Source organism: Ovis canadensis, chromosome 17 (assembly GCF_042477335.2).
Source record: "Ovis canadensis isolate MfBH-ARS-UI-01 breed Bighorn chromosome 17, ARS-UI_OviCan_v2, whole genome shotgun sequence".
In the NCBI taxonomy this organism is placed as follows: Eukaryota; Metazoa; Chordata; class Mammalia; order Artiodactyla; family Bovidae; genus Ovis; species Ovis canadensis.
Genome location: NC_091261.1, coordinates 27570021 through 27588226, shown reverse-complemented (window position 1 = coordinate 27588226; position 18206 = coordinate 27570021). Strand labels below are relative to the sequence as shown.

The 18206-nt window shown below is 38.7% G+C and overlaps 2 protein-coding genes across 2 annotated transcripts in view; both read right to left on the bottom strand.

Moving 5' to 3' along the window:
- The window catches only part of CLGN (calmegin), a 45338-nt gene extending 40889 nt beyond the window's left edge, over window positions 1–4449 (bottom strand). The window contains exon 1 of the mRNA XM_069556859.1: window positions 4244–4449. The gene's annotated coding sequence lies outside the window, so the exon portion shown is untranslated. The remainder of the gene's footprint in view (window positions 1–4243) is intronic.
- Window positions 4450–12609: 8160 nt separating this feature from the next.
- The window catches only part of MGAT4D (MGAT4 family member D), a 50924-nt gene continuing 45327 nt past the window's right edge, over window positions 12610–18206 (bottom strand). Inside the window, exons 11-12 of the mRNA XM_069558329.1 lie at window positions 16839–16889; window positions 12610–12936 (exon numbers count right to left, since the gene is read on the bottom strand). Coding sequence (XP_069414430.1) covers window positions 12610–12936; window positions 16839–16889 — 378 coding nt within the window. The remainder of the gene's footprint in view (window positions 12937–16838; window positions 16890–18206) is intronic.

Sequence of the window (18206 nt, the reverse complement as noted above, 5' to 3'; positions counted from 1 at the left end):
GTAGAGGAAGTGTCAGAGAAAGCCTCCTAGAGAAAGCTACATTCAAACTGAGGTACAAAGGTTAGAAAGGACCGATTTCCCCAGGCCATGGGCAAAGGAATAATTGAAAAGAGAAGAGTGGGAAAGGAGAACTGGAAGTGCTGTTTGAGTATGCACTATTCAGGCAGATTAATTCCAATCCTTACAGCAACTCTCTGATGAAGGTACTGGTACCCCATCCTTCGTAAGGAAAGCAAGACTCAAGGAAGCAACTTACTCAAGAATACAGAATGCTACTAAATAGCAAAGGTAAGACCCAAGGTTATAATAGGTATAGCTTCAAACTCTACATTCATTTCATTAAAGCTCTAAAGTTAGAAGGTTTAACTATTTAGCTCATTAAATGGCCTATAAATTGAGGCTCTAGGCCTATAAATACAGGTTAAGTATTTTTTAAATATGTTCCATCCTTTAGACATCCATTCCAGTATCTGTGGGCTTCATATTCTAAAAGCCATATTTTGATGTCTATCCAAACTATAATTTACACACCCAAATCTAGTTAGTTGGTTAAATGGCCTTTAAAATCTTTCCAGCAAAGATTTTAAAGCAGCTTAAGGCTACAAGAAAGTATAAAAACTAACAACTTCATAGTATTACCTTTTATTTCTCTGACACTTTAAAATTTTACAGTGTTCACACAAATTTCGGATATTTAAGAAGACAGTTATGCAGCTCAAGGATAAACAGTAAGGCTTACTATTGAACTATAATCATCACATGATAGATAATGTAAATGTTTCTGGGTATCACCTTAATGAAAGCATCTAGAAAGAATGTCTTAACTGTTGGCATTTTTAATTTCCTGTGGTAGCCACAACAATGACCTGTGCCCCAAAGATGTTCACATCTTATTCTTTGGTTCCTGTGAGTGTTACCTCACACAGTAAAGGAGGCTTCTCAGATGGAACTAAGGTTGTTACCTAGCTGACCCTAAAATAGATTACTCTGGATATGCATGTGGGCCCAATATAATCACACAGGCCCTTAAAAGCGGAAAAGGAAGTCAGTGAGAGAGGGCAGAAGAGATCTGAAGAGTGAGAGGGACTCCACCCACCATAGAGATCTTGCAGATAGTGGAAGGTGGGTCATGAGCCAAGGACTGTGAGTGGGCTCTAGAAGCTGGAAATCACAACCTTCAGCTGCAATCAACAAGGAAACAAGAACCTCAGTCCTACAACCAAAGGAAACTGAATTCTGTCATCAATCTGAATGAGCAAGGAAGAAGACTCTCCCCAGAGCTTCTAATAAGGAATGATGCCTTGTCAACACCTCATGTCAGTGCAGTGAGACCTGTGTCAGACTTCTGACCTATAAAACTGTGAGAAAATAAATGTGCGGCATTAAGCTGCTAAGTTTGTGGTAACTTATGATGGTAACAATGAAAAACTTCTAGTGTTCCTGTACTTGATTCTAGCTTCTTTGAAACAGTTCCCATCAAACAAATCTTACTTGGTAAATGCAACAGCTTTTTTCAGTTGTATTGCCTGCTGCTCTCTCTTGACCTTGCTGACTGTTTCTTCGAAGCTCTCTCCTTCCTTGATTTCCATGATGCTATTCCTGAGTCTTGATTCTCTTCATCTTCTCTGCCACCTTTATGGGCTTTCTCTAATCTCCTGTAAATGATGCTGTTCCTTCAGGTTCTGTCCCCAGGCTTTCTCCTTACATTTCATATACTCTTGGCCTCTACCTCTAAAGACTGCTGCTGCTGCTAAGGCGCGTCAGTTGTGCCTGACTCTGTGTGACCCCACAGACGGCAGCTCACTAGGCTCCCCCGTCCCTGGGATTCTCCAGGCAAGAACACTGGAGTGGGTTGCCATTTCCTTCTCCAATGCATGAAAGTGAAAAGTGAAAGGGAAGTCACTCAGTCGTGTCCGACTCTTCGCGACCCCATGGACTGCAGCCCACCAGGCTCCTCCACCCATGGGATTTGCCAGGCAAGAGTACTGAAGCAGGGTGCCATTGCCTTCTCCGACCCCTAAAGACTCCCAAATGCTATCCACAGCACAGAAGCCATCACCCTTTAGTTTCTTCTAGGATGTAGCAAAGCCTCCATTAATTTGAGGCTCATCTTTCCACCCAAACCAGTTCTCTAATCTCAATTCCCTTCTTCCATTAACTGCACCTCTGGTCAACCAAATCAGCCATGTTACTCTGTCACTATCTTATGATTATTCTTGCTGATATTCTATACCACTGGTAGTTAAACCTGTTTGGTTGTATATATTATTGAATATATATATCCATGCCACAGCCTTAATTTAGGAATCCATGACTTCTGAAAAGCATCAGTAAAGTCCCACTTTGCTTCTTCACTTCCAGCCTTCCCAATCAATCTATCTGCCACCTTCTCTCCAGCATGAATTTTCTAAAGAACAAGTGTACTACCTGTTCATAAAAACGTTCAACAGCTGTCTACAGTTCTCAGTATAAATTCTGCTCTTTTAAGACTCATTTCTTACTCTTGACACTCACCTATTAACACATTCGTGCTTTCTATCTGCTATTATAACTGAGATGTTTCTGGTATTCAGTTTTAATGGCTGACTGAGGACTCACCAGCACGACTAAGCCTCAAAAGTACTGTTGGAAAAAATCACTAAAGTTTTAGTTGTCATGTAACTTCAGGAGCTCAACTACAAAGTGATATGATAGAAAGTACACTGAGTTTGGCACCACCATACCAAGTTTCATATTCTATTACTAAAAAGGAAAGGGTTAAAATTGTTCTAAACCTCCCCCCTACCCCATCTATCAAGTGAAAGGATTAAGCTGGATGATCTTAATGTCTATTAAAGCTAGCAATTCTAGCTTTCCAGTTAAGAGCACTAAAACTTATTAGGAACAAGCAATAAGGTTAATTTACAGCACTTGACAACCCACTCCAGTATTCTCGCCTGGAGAATCCCATGGACAGAGGAGCCTGGCGGGCTATAGTCCATCGGGTCCCAGAGTCCATCCAACACGGCTGAAGTGACTAAACACAGCACGGTTCAGTTTCTGCGGATCCATTAACATACACCATCCATACACAATAACCAACTTTATCAACTAGATGAGGGCTATCTTCGATGGATTTACGTATAAGCTCTCAATGTGACTGGAAGACCAAACCAATTGCACGTGAAGACAAAACTGTAAACTTAAAAGAAGTCAAACAATTGCCCAAAGGAAGGTTACCTTCAGTAAAAGACCTAGAGTGACGTAAGAATTTAAAAGCAAACAAACTCGCAAGGCTAGATCAAGGTTTTGATGTCTTTAAAGCATCAACAAGTCTCCATACAAACTAACTTTCCTAATTCGAGAGTTCCTCCCACGGCCACTCTCGAATCATCTGCTTTCTCCCTTCTGGACGTCGTTGCCATTTGCTTATATATCCAAAGCAAACGCCTCGGATTCCTGTTGCTCCGGCAGGTGCTATAAATAAAATCAGCTAAAGGCTCTGATCGTAAACAGCCGTCGGCGATAATGAGTCTCGAGTCATTAGGGCTTCGTGGGATTCATCCCGACGCTCTCCCTCCCTCCCCAGCGGCGCGCACCGGGCTCCAGGCGGCGCGTCGAGGGAGCGGCCGGGAGTCGCGGGCCACCGGCGCCGCGAGGTCGGGTCCCTCCGCCTCTACAGCGGCGGGGAGGGCGTGAACTGAGCCTAGCTAGGTTTGACTCGCCTGTCGGTGCGAAGCAGCGGGCGGAGAGAGCGGCGCTGAAGCGAGACCGGCCCCCTCTCCATCCCTCGGGAGCGCGCCCCGGGGCTCGAGCGTGGAACGGGGCTGAGATGGCAACCGCTGGAGTAACGGACTCGGCTCCCGGGGCCTCTGAACCTCGGGGACGGGCCGGGCTGACGGGCCACCTGGCCTTCCCCGCGCCAGCCCCAGCGCCGCAGGTGGCCGTGGACACAGAAGTGCCGGGGGTCCCAACCGACCCCGAGGGGGCATCTCCCCAGCGCCGCCCGCCCGGGCCGGCCTCCCCACCCCCGAGGCCCGGAGGGCCCGCCCGAGAACCTCTCCCGGACGCGGACGCTGGCGCGTCCCCATCCCCAAACTCAACACCCACCTCCCCACGGGGCCCCGCCGGGTCCGCCCGGCGGACGCCCAAGAAAGGGGCGCAGCAGGAACCCCCGCCCAGCGGGGGAGAGCTAGGACTCGGCCTCCTCACCCCCAGCTGGAGCGCAGAGGACGCGGAGAGTAACCTACTACTGCCCACGCACCTGTCTCGCGGGCCCGTTTTCGGGAGTGGCAGCTCAGGTGTCCGAGCCGCTGCCACTTGCTCCCCGCGTCTCCCCTAGCTCAATCCAGCCGCCGGCCGCGCAGCAGCGACTGCTAACCGCGCGTGCGCGTGCGGCCGCGGGCGGGGAGGAGGAGGCGGCCACAGGCGCGTGCTGCGCGCACCTGCACCGAGGGCCTCAACCGCCGCGGAGGGACCTTCCCAACCACACGCCGCGCGGCCCCGCCAGCCGGTGGTTGCGTGCATCCGGCTCCTCGGATGGCCTGGGAGGAATTCCTCGCTATTCATCCGAAGACCCTTCCCTCCCGCAGAGCGCCTGCTCTCTGCAAGCAGTGAGCTTCTACCTCCTAAAGCACATAATTGGGCCCTGAATTTTGAGTAAATCACATTTTAACAGTGTCGAGTTAGTACCCCAGGCCTTCCCTGGGGTTCTAGACGTTCTGATGAGAGGTCATTGTGGTCAGCAGGGAGCTATTCTTCCCTGAAAGTGTATGATAGATATATTAAATATTAACATAATAAATAGTACTACATGGTTTCTTTTTGAAATGCTACTGATAAGAATTGTTAACCTTTCGTTGTGTTTCAGTTCAGTCGCTCAGTCGTGTCTGACTCTTTGCGACCCCATGAATTGCAGCTCTCCAGGCCTCCCTGTCCATCACCAACTCCCAGAGTTCACTCAGACTCACGTCCATCGAGTCAGTGATGCCATCCAGCCATCTCATCCTCTGTCGTCCCCTTTTCCTCCTGCCCCCAATCCCTCCCAGCATCAGAGTCTTTTCCAATGAGTCAACTCTTCGCATGAGGTGGCCAAAGTACTGGAGTTTACTGAGCTCTAAACGGTTTCATTATAAATTCATTATGTTATTGAACGTCCCAACAACCTTGGTGAAAAAAACTGAAGATAGTTATTTGCCTTTGGCTTGAAGTATTAATAAATAGTGGAAATGGGGTTCAAATCTTTTCCAGAGCCTGTCATTTTAACTCACACTAAAAGTTAAAATATAGCATAAACATAGTAGTGAATCACAACTTTCTTTGCCCCATAGATATTGGATCATACATCCCTTACTGCTTATTCTTGATAGTAAATTTTGACTGTGATTTTGGTATTATCATGCTTTCAATTTTATTGTAATAATAAAATACTTAACTTGTGATATCTCTGTTAAGAGTCTCAGATTAAGGGAATTGATGGAGCTCCATGCATAAAATGTTATTACTGGCTAGATATCAAGATCACTGAACATTTCTCACATTGCATCCATGATAATAAGGCCACTATATCTAGACTTTTGACACTGTCATCTTCTGTGTAAAAGATGGTATTTTTGTTATTTGGATGGTAATTATGGGTTTAAAAAGACAAATTTATTCCAGGTACTTTTAACAGTATTATGCTCTTTTCTTAGGCTTTGCAACTTCTGTTATTCAACATAATTCTGTGACCGGTAACAAATTTGACTTGTTAGAAAAGAATTTCTGAAGGATCCACTCAAAGTTTGCAATGAAGAAGCTGAAAGCTTAAACTTGAGGAACAAGGAATCTGAGCTAAATGAGCCCTTAATCTGATCCATTGATGTAAAGATTTTTTAAAACTCCAAGATTCAGATATATGCTTAATATTTATTCTTAGTTTATAATGTTGTTTAAGGGAGTACCTATTTATCTATTTTGTTATTTTAATAGGAATTCAGAATGAAAAGCTAAAGTGTTTCCATGTTCCTCTTACTGAGAGGCTTATCATTTATTGAACATTTACCTTCTGTCTGCTAAACTATGAAAATACTGACAATGCAAAGATGACAACTATATGAGCTCTGCTTTCAAATAGCTAATATATTTAGAAAAACAGACATCTAATCTGTTGACCACCATTCTAGAAAGAGACCCAACTAAGATAAAAAGGCATTTATCTGGGGTCTGTTAGGACTCCACCCTGGAGACACTGACTCAAGAACTACCTGAATTGTGTTTTGCTGGACTACAAAATGAGGGAGGCTTATAAAGGCAAAAACCAAACACTTAAAGTTATTTGAGTGGTTATCAAGAATTTTAATTGGAGCTGGCAAGTAAGGGTGCTTATTAAGTGAGGATTGGTGGGGGTCCCAAATGGTTGCATAGTTACAAGGGGAGAACTTGAGACCATAAGGTTTCAGCTGACAGGTGTTGTTTTGAATACAGCTGGTGATGTTCTTGAGTCTGGCATAGCTCAAAGAAAGTTCAGGTTCTCAGTGGTGCAGAGACTTCTCTGAGACCTGGTCCTCATCGGCCACCCAGCTCCATTTTTGTATGCTTGATCCATGATTACTCTATTATAATTTTATTATCAAATTAAATATCCAGTAATGTATAAGTTACATAATAGAATGGACAAAATGCTGGGACAGAGTATGTTGCCATTCATTTTTCCTAAAGGAAAGTTTCATCAGAGAAGTACTATTGGACCCATCCTATGAAAGCCAAGGAAGTGGGCGTTCTTGGTATCACGGTTGACATTTTCTGTCCCTACTTGTTATCAATTTGGGTAAACTGTATTACCCTAAGAAATCATTTTTATCTAAGAGTTCAGAAAGAAAACATCAGTAAAACAAAAATCTTTCATCTCATGATTCATTCATTACCTATGAGTAGCTACTAATATCAACACAGCATCTAAAAATATATGCTAAGGTAAGTAAGAAAAAAAAAAAACAACATAAGGTGATGGTCTCCATGGGAAAATGCCTGCACAGATTTAGCTCCCATTATTTGTTCATAATTGTTTCAATTCTGTCACCAGGTGGAAGATCCATACAGAACACAGCAAATCCCTAGATACTTTACACACTTAGGTTAGAAGAGGGTGTCTCTTTCCCTTCTACCAGGAGTATACCACATTTACTATTACAAATACTATTAGTAGTACTACCATATAACCATTTACTTCCACAGTATTTAAGGCAGATGATGGTGGCTATTATCAATATTTGAGACCCATTCTGGCAACAGACTTTCACTTGCCATGCCCCCAATGTTTATAGAGCTATTCATTTAAAAGTAATGTTGAAAAAAAATGTCTGGTCTGAATGTGGCTTCTACAAACTTATCGGATATATTAAGTCAGTTGCTTAAATACATAATTTGCCTTCATATATATGTTTGAAGATAAGTGATTTTTAAAAAGCAAAATCAGTGTGTTATAAAATGAATGCCCCAGCCAACCAGCGAGCACTGTTTGCTCTGCTATGCTCAGATAGGTGTCTAAGGTTCTCCAAACCTCCCCCTCCCACACACTTAGACCAGAGGCTGTGGGTGGTGAACGAGACCCTCCAAATGTCTACCATTTGAGAGCAGTGGGGATGGGAATGGAAGCTGGGGGCATCTCTCCCAGCTAGACTAGAAACATTTCCGTGAATTGCTTTGTGCTGACCACTGAAACACTCTTGTCCTGGAATCATTCCCTTAAGGACAGCAGTCATTGGGTTGAATCTTTAAGGCTGTCTTTTAACTTCTTTCTCTTTATCATAACTTCCAGCATCTGCCATGCCCAGGGCATATCGGTCAGTGTTCAAATGCCTCTTTCTGAGTGTCAAAGCAGAGTTCCCTTGGAATCATCTGGAATCATTCAGGCTTTTCAACAACAGCCAGTGGAATGTTGGACAGTCCCCTTTAATACTATTCCAGTTTACCGTATCAACCCTTCGGGTATTTTGTTCCAATCTTGGATAGTGAACTAAGAAGTCCTAGTGGGTACCTTTACAAGGAATCATGCCTTCTTTTTCAGAAATGCTCTACCTGGAATTAGTTGTAATTTTTCATATTAACCTGGAATATGATCTGGTAGATTTAATTTTAAAAGCTCAAAACTGAAGTCAAATGTTAAAAAGACATGTCTTTTATTCTTATTTTTCTTCCCAACTTTATTGAGATAATAGTTGACAAATAGCTCCTTTCTTTAAAGAAGAAAGTGAAATGGTGAATATGAACAGTTCATCATTCATATTCACTTTGGTATGTAACACAGTTCATATTGATATAAATGTGTGAAGTTTTGGCAGTCAAGGATAATACAGCAGTTTGAATTAAGATTTTCATATTTTATGAAGGATAAGAAAGAAGTAATATCTCATTATTTCTCAAAATAAAGTAAAACTCAATAGAATAACAAGAGGAAAAATAGATTTTAATAGATTCCTATAAGAAACTGATGAATTAATAAAGATTTAAAAGAATTTAACAAATAAAAAGCCTGATATAAGAGGAACCAGTACCCATTGAATAGGAATATTTAAAGAAGACACTTATAAAGCACAAAACTAATATTTATAAAAACAAATGAAAAAAGGAAATCAACTATACCTCAATAAAAATGCAAATAAGTAATGCATATTTTAAAGGGAGTATATAAAGACTATACATTCTTCTGTAATTCATATGAAATATAAGAATTCATAACTCAAAGTTTATCACACAAAGTTCTCTAACAAGGTAATTAAATTATAAATCAACAATAAGAGATGGCAAAACCAAGATATTAAAAAAAACACTCCCAAATAACCCAAGAGTTAAGAATGCAATAAGAAGAGAAAATATGAAATCTTTAGAAACTGAATGACTGTCAGAATACATATACATCAAGATGCTTGTTAATCAGCTCAAATGGCACTTGGAAGTTTCAGTTTTAAACGCATTTGTTAAAAAGACAGGAAGATACTGTGGCGCCGCCAGCCTCAGAGTTGCTCGGCCTTGTGCTGTCTATTTTAGGTGTCTTAACACAATAGATAACAGCCTGCGCCGGTTCACGCAGGACCTATCCCGGATGACAGCAAGTTTCTGAGATGTTAGCTACTTAGCTAAAATGTTTAGCTATTTAGATAGCTACTTAACTATCTAATTCAACAAAATATATTTCTTTATTTTTAAAAACTTCCCTGCCTTTACTTATTTTTATAAAAATTTGTAATAGTAAGGGTACAAGTATCATAAACAAATATGCAAATTTTTCTTGACATAGAGGCAGTTAAATATTTTCAAATCTACTAGTTTGTTCATTATTCCTTCCTGTTGTATATAATCATTTGTTTTGAACATTATAAGTTCTGAAAGATGCCATTAGAAATCACGGTGATCTAAGATTAAAGTATTACAGAGCTTCTTCTTGTTGTGCTTCATTTTTTCATATTTCCTGTAATAAAAATAAGAAATCTTTAACATCCAGAAATAATATACTATTCATTCATAAGGATGTAACTGTTTTCATGACAGTTTCTTGACAATACTCTTTCTTTATTCTGTTCTTTCGCTACCACCTCGGGTCTGCTCTATCTTTACATAAAAGAGACACATAAAGCTTTACATAGCAAATTTGAAGAAAATACAAACATGCCGTGTGTCATTATTCACCAGTTAGTGTATTTTGATGGGAACTATTCTTCTATGCCTTCTTCCATCACCTCCAACCAGGATTAACACAAGACAAATGGGTCACACACACAAAAAGCCATTGTTTAGCTGACATTCAAAGTTATTTGGGCATCCTGTATTTAATCTGGCAACCCTGCCTGCAACACACTGAAACACTCTGCCCTGAGCCCAATGCATTGCATTAAAAGGAAGATAACCTTTTGTGCAGGACGAAGCACTAGCAAATTATCAAACACACTGTTCTCTGGCTTATCAAATAACAGAGACTCTTTAAGTACTCTAAGTTTTCAGAAGTTATTAGTACTGAGACATTTTAGTTGAAATTCTTTATGTTTATTATCGATGTAGAACATGAAATGATAAAGGACATTTAAATTGAAGACATAGGTAAAATTTTAAAATTTGTCAAACTAAAATTCATCACAAAGGTGAATTTTTATCTTATTAGATCATTATTTTTGAACTATAAGCTAGATGAAGAGATAATCTAAATTATTTTCTGCTTAATAAACTATATATAATTTATCTTATAAAAAGAATTATATGAGAAGTACAATAAATAACTGGTTAAGGAAAAAATACAATAAGGTTTTTAAAGGATGTAAAAGGAATAAATATAAAGGAAAACACAGCAATGAAACTGCTGCTATGGTGGTCTTGATTAAAGAAAAGATGGAGACTTTTACCTCTCTGGGGGCACGTATGTAAATCTTATTTTACTTAACAAAATCAAAAGTTGAAAAAAATTGAAATGAAATATCCCAAGTCTCAGGTTAAGGTATGGAGAGCTAGACTCCACTGGAATGATCGTCAATGAACAGAAAAGGCATTCATACACTTTATAACATAGTTCGCAAACAAACAGATTCTTCCAAATGTACCAAAAACTTCCAGGAAGCCTCATCCTTTTCAGTTTTATAAAGGAATATGAAGATAAATGCAGGGTCAGACTGAGGGTGAGGGAAAGGAAATAAAATTTATCTATATTGCCACCAGGCAACCAAGAATCACCAAATACTTGAGAAAGCATGCAACAAGACAGTAAAAGATCAAAATAAATAGGCAGATAGTTTGATTTTATTATAGAAAAAAACCAGCTCATTCAGAATGCAGAAGAGAACTTCAAAATTGCTTATTGAAAAGATCTAACTAATACTCAGAAATTTGAGAAAAACTGTGTCCTCAAAACAAGAAGATGCTAGGAAAAAACAGAAGAACATTTTTAAAAACCTGAATAGAAAAGTTAGTCAAGGAACTTACCAAGTCCATAGGAAAACAAGTACAGGAAATAGTAGATAAAAGCTATGACATATAGAGGATTGGGTCACTAAGTTTAATGTCTGATTATTAAGACTTTCAAAAAATGAAAATTGGGGAAAAAAGAGAGGCAAAATAATCAAAGTGATACTATGCCTTGGACTAAATATCTGTGTCACCCTTCCTTAAATTCGTATGTTTGAAGTGTAAATCCCCAATGTATTTGAAAGTGGGCTCTTTGGGAGATAATTAACTCATGAGGATGGAATACTCATGAATGAGATTAGTGCCTTTATAGTGAGTCGTGTCCGACTCTTTGCGACCCCATGGACTGTAGCCTACCAGACTTCTCCATCCATGGGATTTTTCAGGCAAGAGTACTGGAGTGGGTTGCCATTTCCTTCTCCAGGGGATCTTCCCGACCCAGGGATTGAACCCAGGTCGCCTGCATTGTAGGCAGATGCTTTACCCTCTGAGCCAGGAAACCAGAGCTTTCTCTGCTCTTGGCCATGTGATGATATAACCAGAAGACAGCTATTTGCAAACCAGAAAGAGGACCCTGACCATAACCTGCCACGTTGCCACCCTGATCCTAGACTTCCCAGCCTCCAAAACTGTCAGAAATAAATTGCTGCTATTTAAGCCACTCCATCAGTGGTATTTTTGTCATAGCAGCCCAAACTAAGATGTAATAAAAATAAATAAGAATCTGAGCTGAATATTAATCTATTCTTCAGAAAAAATAATAGTGTGGAGAAATAAAAATTAGCAGCACAGGTATAGTATTTAGCTGTAGAAAGATAACCAGGAGAATTCAAAGTAGGAATGATTAAATGTTGCCTCTGGTGAGTCAGATAGAGCAGGGGAAGTGGGGACGGGGGACTGATGCCTTTTATTATGTTCTTGTTATTAACTTTTAACTTTTTGTGTGGGTATTACTTGATAAATAGAAACAAATCTATGAATGTTAAATATAATTGAATTTTATTCCATTTTGAAATGCCCTATTTGGAAAATGGAAGGGATAATTCTGCAACCTTTCATCAATTTGGAAACATCTAATTTTAGGTATTTAAACGTCCTAGGAAATGAACAGTCCATCATTTCCCTGAAGTTGATTTAAAGGATGCTGAAAGCACTTCAGACTCCTAAATTGGGAGGGAGAAAGGAGTGGTGGTGGTCTGCTTCTTGTTCTCGTATGAAAGAAGGGAAACGTTCAGAAAGGAGCTGTGAAAGGAGAAAGACACTTGACTGATTCGATAATGGATAAAAGTGCCTGGGAAATTCAATACCTGAGCTATTGATACTTTATTTCCACAAAGCAGCTGGGGATCGATCATATTTAGAGCTATAGTATGTTTGGGTATCTTTGAACATTACAATGTTGAAAACTCCACATGTGCTTTACCATATCTCATCTTTGTTTCAAGCTTTTCCTGATCTCAGTCCCACTGAAAAATGAAAATAAAAACAAACAAACAAAAAAAAAAACCTTTCATCATGATGCAAGTCTAACTGAAAGTCACCAGTGCAGAGTTATGTTCATGGAAATGTACCCACATTAAAGTGGTGGTCTGTGGATAAATAAAGCATACTTTTGGTTGTATAATATATAAAGCAAGGAGCAGAAAGCCACTTTGAGGAACTCTGGAAGTGCATGCGTCATGAGGAAGACATGGAGGATGATCAGAGCAGCAGTAGGCCATGTGGGGAGGAACCCTGGAGGCCACAGGCCACCAGTGATCTCAGCTGCCCGGCACCAAGTGTGACCTCAATTCCTGATCCTCCACAGGTGACCGCCGCCTTCTCAGCTGTCTTCCTTGTCCATGGGAGTATCTCTGCTCTCAGAATCTTATGTGAAACTTTCTGGACGAAGACCTTCCGTGAGCTGTACTTCTGAGTTTTTCCCGAGAACAGAAGAGAATGGAGAGAGGGTGGCGACGATGCAGGATTAACGACAGATGTTAAGTAAAGGAAGCAGTTGAAATAACGAATTACATTTATACTAAGGTACTAATTTTAAGTGTCATTAATTTTCTCAGAGAGATAGGATACTTGTATACATAAAAAGGGAAACTGGTGTGCTGCAGTTCACAGCGTCGCCGAGTCGGACACAACTGAGCGACTGAACAACAACAATACCTAAAAAGAATGAACTGGAAGTCCTGGAAATTAAAATTTAGTTTTCTGAAGCTTAAAAACAAATGAAGAGACTGAAGAGTAAGAGTTGCAAGAATGAACCAGCAGTCTGCCTAGTAAAATGGTGGATCAGACACGGGTACTTCCACTCTTTCTTGAACTCACACTTAAAATGACATTGAGGGCCATTTAGAAAATGCATGATCTTACAAACAGAGTGAGGGAGGAGACAAAGGTAACAAAATGAACGATGTCTAAGAAAGCTGTATCTCAAGCCTCCATCAGGAAACAGACAAGCAACCTGCAGGGCAGAACCCGCCACGTACTGCTAGAAATGGAGGTGAAAGTGGGGCATAACCATGGGGATGGCTTGCAAGTCTGTCTGAGAGGTGGTTAAAGCTCTAGAGACCATCTCTGGCTGCTTGATTTCAGATGACTATCTTTTCTCCACTCTTGAAGGATAATTCTCTAAAAAGGAAAACAGGGTCTCTAGACTCAAACCAGGGTAGGGGTAGTAATGAAAAACAGGATAGGATAAATAAATGAATTCTGACAAAGTGAACACTGAAAACTCCATCTGTCTTTGCCTACATGGCTCTCATATTCTCTAGCAATTTAAGCAAGACCTAAAGATACTAACATAGACAGACTTCCCAAAGGAGGGACCTAGCCACCCCTCCCACAGTGAAAGAGACAAATCCAGCCATGCGCTGCATCCTCCAATCAGCGTTCTCTGCATTTGAACACACAACCCACCTACCATCACTGGACATATGAGGAAACCCTTTAACATGAAAACAGGGACTCACTTTTAAAAAAAACTGGAGGAAAGAGAAACTATACAGGAAGTACAAAAAGATTTTATACAAAAAAAAAAAAGATTTTATAAAAAAAAGATTTTAAAAGAAATCTTTTTAAAACTATTAAAATTCTCAGAGAGTTGATAGTCGCTCAGTGGTGTCCAACTCTTTGCGGCCCATGGACCTCTCCAGGAAGGAACACTAGAGTGGGTTGCCATTCCCTTCTCCACGGGATCTTTCTGACCCAGGGATCAAACCTGGGTCTCCAGCATTGCGGGAAGGTTCTTTACTGTCTGAACCACCAGGGAAGCCTCAAGCCTGCCAGGCTCCTCTGTCTGTGGAATTCTCCAGGCAAGAATACTGATGTGGGTTGCCATTCCCTTCTCCAGGTGGATCTTTCTGACACAGGGATTGAATCCCAGTCTCCTGAACTGCAGGCAGATTCTTTACCACCTGGGTCACCAGGGAAGCCCTCAGAAGGTTAAGTGGAACTACTAAAATTTCAATCACAAAATAACAACCAAATGTTATAAAAAGAGGAAGTGACATTAGGAGAATGAAAGGGGTTCTTAGACAGTAAAAGTATATTAGCAAAACAAACAAAAAAACCAACCAAATCAACCAGCCAATTAGAACTGCCCTCCCCTGCAAAAAAATAAAAGAAGCTCTAATACAAAGAATGAAGGATAAAATTTAGAAACATTCCCAGAAATTAATGCAAATACAGAGAAAATAGGAAACGCATTCCTTAAAAAGATCATGGAAAGGGGAAAATTCATAAACAGAGTAATCTGTGAATATTTTCCAAGAATCAAAGCCTGAGTTTTCAGATTAAAAAGCCCCACCAGATTTAAATACAAGAACATTTTTAAAGGTTTGGAGATGGGGAAATTGACCTTATATAAAGAAACAGAAATTAAAATGGCTTTAACCACTTTTCAACAACTATACCCTTGAACACCTTAAAAAATGGGGGGAATCATTTCCAACTCAGAATTGTTTGCCCAGCTAATTTAACATTTAACAGACTGAAGTCATTTTAAGATGTGTTATTTCTCCAAGACTTTACATCTCACACAATCTTTTTCAAGAAATTACTGGTGGGTATGCTTCACAAAAGCAAATAACTAAATGAAGAATGATGTGGATCAGAATCCAGAAAATAGGGGAATCAACTCAAGAGACAAACAGGAGGATCCTGAGATAACTGCCAGAGCCGGTCAGAAGGCCCCAGGAGAGAAAATCTGTCAAGTGAAAGCGATATAAATGCAGAAAAGCATTTGGCAATATTCAACACTCAGTCATGATTTTTTTTTAAGTTCAAACATATTAAAAAAAAGATTTAGGTAATTCACAGAGAATCTGAGGTTTATACGTACACTGAAATAAAGCAAACTTAAAACCCCAAAGAAAAAATATTGTGTATAAAGGATGAGTAGAAAGATTACACAATGTAATTTTAGTGTAAATAACATACATATCTTTATAGTTATAAAATCACTGAATACTGAGCTAATGAATTATACAACTATACTGAGAGAGTAAAGGTTGGAATGGAGAGAATTCTATCAAAATTAAAATTATTCCTTGAGACCTACTGTATACATGGAGCACAGGGAACTCAATGTTATGTGGCAGCCTGGATGGAAGAGGAGTTAGTGGGAGAGTGGATACATGTATACTTGTGGCTGAGTCCCTTCACTGTTCACCTGAAACTATCACATCATTGTGAATTGGCTATACCATAATATAATATAAAAAATTAAAAAAAATGTTACTTGAAATTTTGTTCACTAAAAGATGCTGTTAAGAAAATGAAAGAGCAAGGCAAAGCTGAGACTTGTGGTCAGACTATAAAGAGAATTATTACAATTCAAGACTAAAAAGGCAAACAACCAAATTTTTTACATGGGCAAATATTTGAATAGATTTTTCATAAAAATACATATAATGAAATATACTTAGGATATATCCTAAGTATATATGTATATATATGTACATATATGTATATGTATATATATTTGTATATACATATACATGTATATATAATATTATATATTTATTATTTATATAAAATATTTATATATTATATATTTTATATATAAATAAATATATTTTATATTTATATATTTATTATTTTTATATATTTATATATATATAAATTGGAGAAGGCAATGGCATCCCACTCCAGTACTCTTGCCTGGAAAATCCCATGGACAGAGGAGCTTGGTGGGCTGTAGTCCATGGGGTCGCGAAGAGTCGGACATGACTGAGCGACTTCACTTTCACTTTTCACTTTCATGCATTGGAGAAGGAAATGGCAACCCACTCCAGTGTTCTTGCCTAGAGAATCCCAGGGACGGGGGAGCCTGGTGGGCTGCCGTCTATGGGGTCGCAAGAGTCGGACACGACTGAAGCAACTTAGCAGCAGCAGCAGCAGCATATATATAAATATACATATATATGTATATAAATATATAAAATCACATAAAGCACATGAAAAGATGCTCAACATCACTGGTTATTAAAGATACATAAATTAAAATCATAATGAGATAGCAGGGTTTGCTTACTTTAGAATTTTATATAAATAGAATCCTACAACATGTAGTCTTTTGCACCTGCCTTGCTTTTTTCAGTTAGCATAGTATTTTAGTGATTTATCCATATTGGTGCATCTATTGATAAGAATGTGGCTTCAAACTCAGATCTATTGTCTCCAAATTCATTGTACATCCACAGTACCTGATAAAAAGGGAAAAGGAAATTCCTCTTTTACAGTACATGATATTATATTCCCTTTTACAGTACGTGATAAAAAGGGAAAAGGAAATTGATCCTTCTGAAACAAAATATTAGTGAGTGTTAGAAAGTTACATGCATAAAATTTAAAAACATTCCAAACATAAGGATATAAAATAACACATTGATAACACCTGAAATTTTCTTTATATTTATATCAATTTTTATACTTACCCTTATTATTGATGGTTTAACTTTCTGTAATGTGATGTAATCTTTTACCCACTATGAAGAAAGTTGAGAAATAGTCTAATCCTTGTTATGCCATTTTTTCCAAAGAATGATTCTGATCCTTTTTAAAGAAGGTGTTAAATTTTGAAATTCCTAATAATAGATATCCTGTTGGAAATTTTTAAAATAATTTAATATAATCATATTTTACACATCATTAAATTGTTACTTCTTTCTGTTTTATGCGGTATGAAGAATAAAAAAAAGTTAAGATTATAACATCAAAATATGAGTGATTAGATGTACATTCTCCTTAATCTGTCACGAATTTACAAAGATAAGTTAAAATATCGTATCTTATAAAATAGACATATAAAGGAAAAAAGAATCCCTTTATAATAGCATCAACAGGTAAAAAGGCATACACTAATTTCTGTCTGCACCACCTGTGACTATGTTTTATGTATTTTGATGATATTACTTTACAGATAAAGATTCATAAAAGTTTTCACTATTCCAGACACTTGTTTACCAAACACTTTAAATCTTGAGTTCCACCTTGCCTGATGGCTAACAGCTAATGTATACTGAGTTCACACTCTAAGGCACTGTTTCAAAGGGTGCAGTACAATAAACAGAATAGAAAAGGTGGAAAGAGGGCAGGCAAACAATGAATGAAATGATGAGAGGGTATACATGCGCATTTGTCTCATTTCCACGGAGAGTATTAAAGCAATCATTAGCTTTGCTGTGTGAAGAAGCTAAGGATAGCAATGCCAACAGCACTGCCGAGGTGAAAGAAATCTTAAGGCTTGTTCATTTCAACCTCATTTTCTATACAAAGAAAGCTCAGAAGAGTGGTAGGCCTTGCTCAGTTTCATATACACAGGTCATCACAACTAAAAATTTATTGTTTTGACTCTGAAGTCTTTGCTCTTTCTACCCCACCAAGATGCCAAGTCAATTGATGAAAAACACAGGAATGATTGAAAATCAAATAATGCTAAAGTTTTGTTCATTTGGTAAACAGTGATCTGAAAAAGAATGCTGCTACATTTAAATTCAATAATAGCGGCATTTTATTTTTGAAATATTCTTTTATAATTTTGAATATTAAACTAAAATACTGAATTTTACTATAATTTTCAAAACACCTTTTTAGTTTCATTATTTAAATTATACAGCTGACAAGAGTAAGGCATAGAAGTTTACATAGGCTGGATTTTTCTAACCATGATAAATAACCTGGATCTTGTAAAGCTGACTGTTCTTCATAACAATAGTTCTGTCATGAGATGAATTGTGTTTAGACAATTTTGATAGCCCCTCATATTCTCATCATTCCTTTTCTAAATAATATTTTATAAGTTC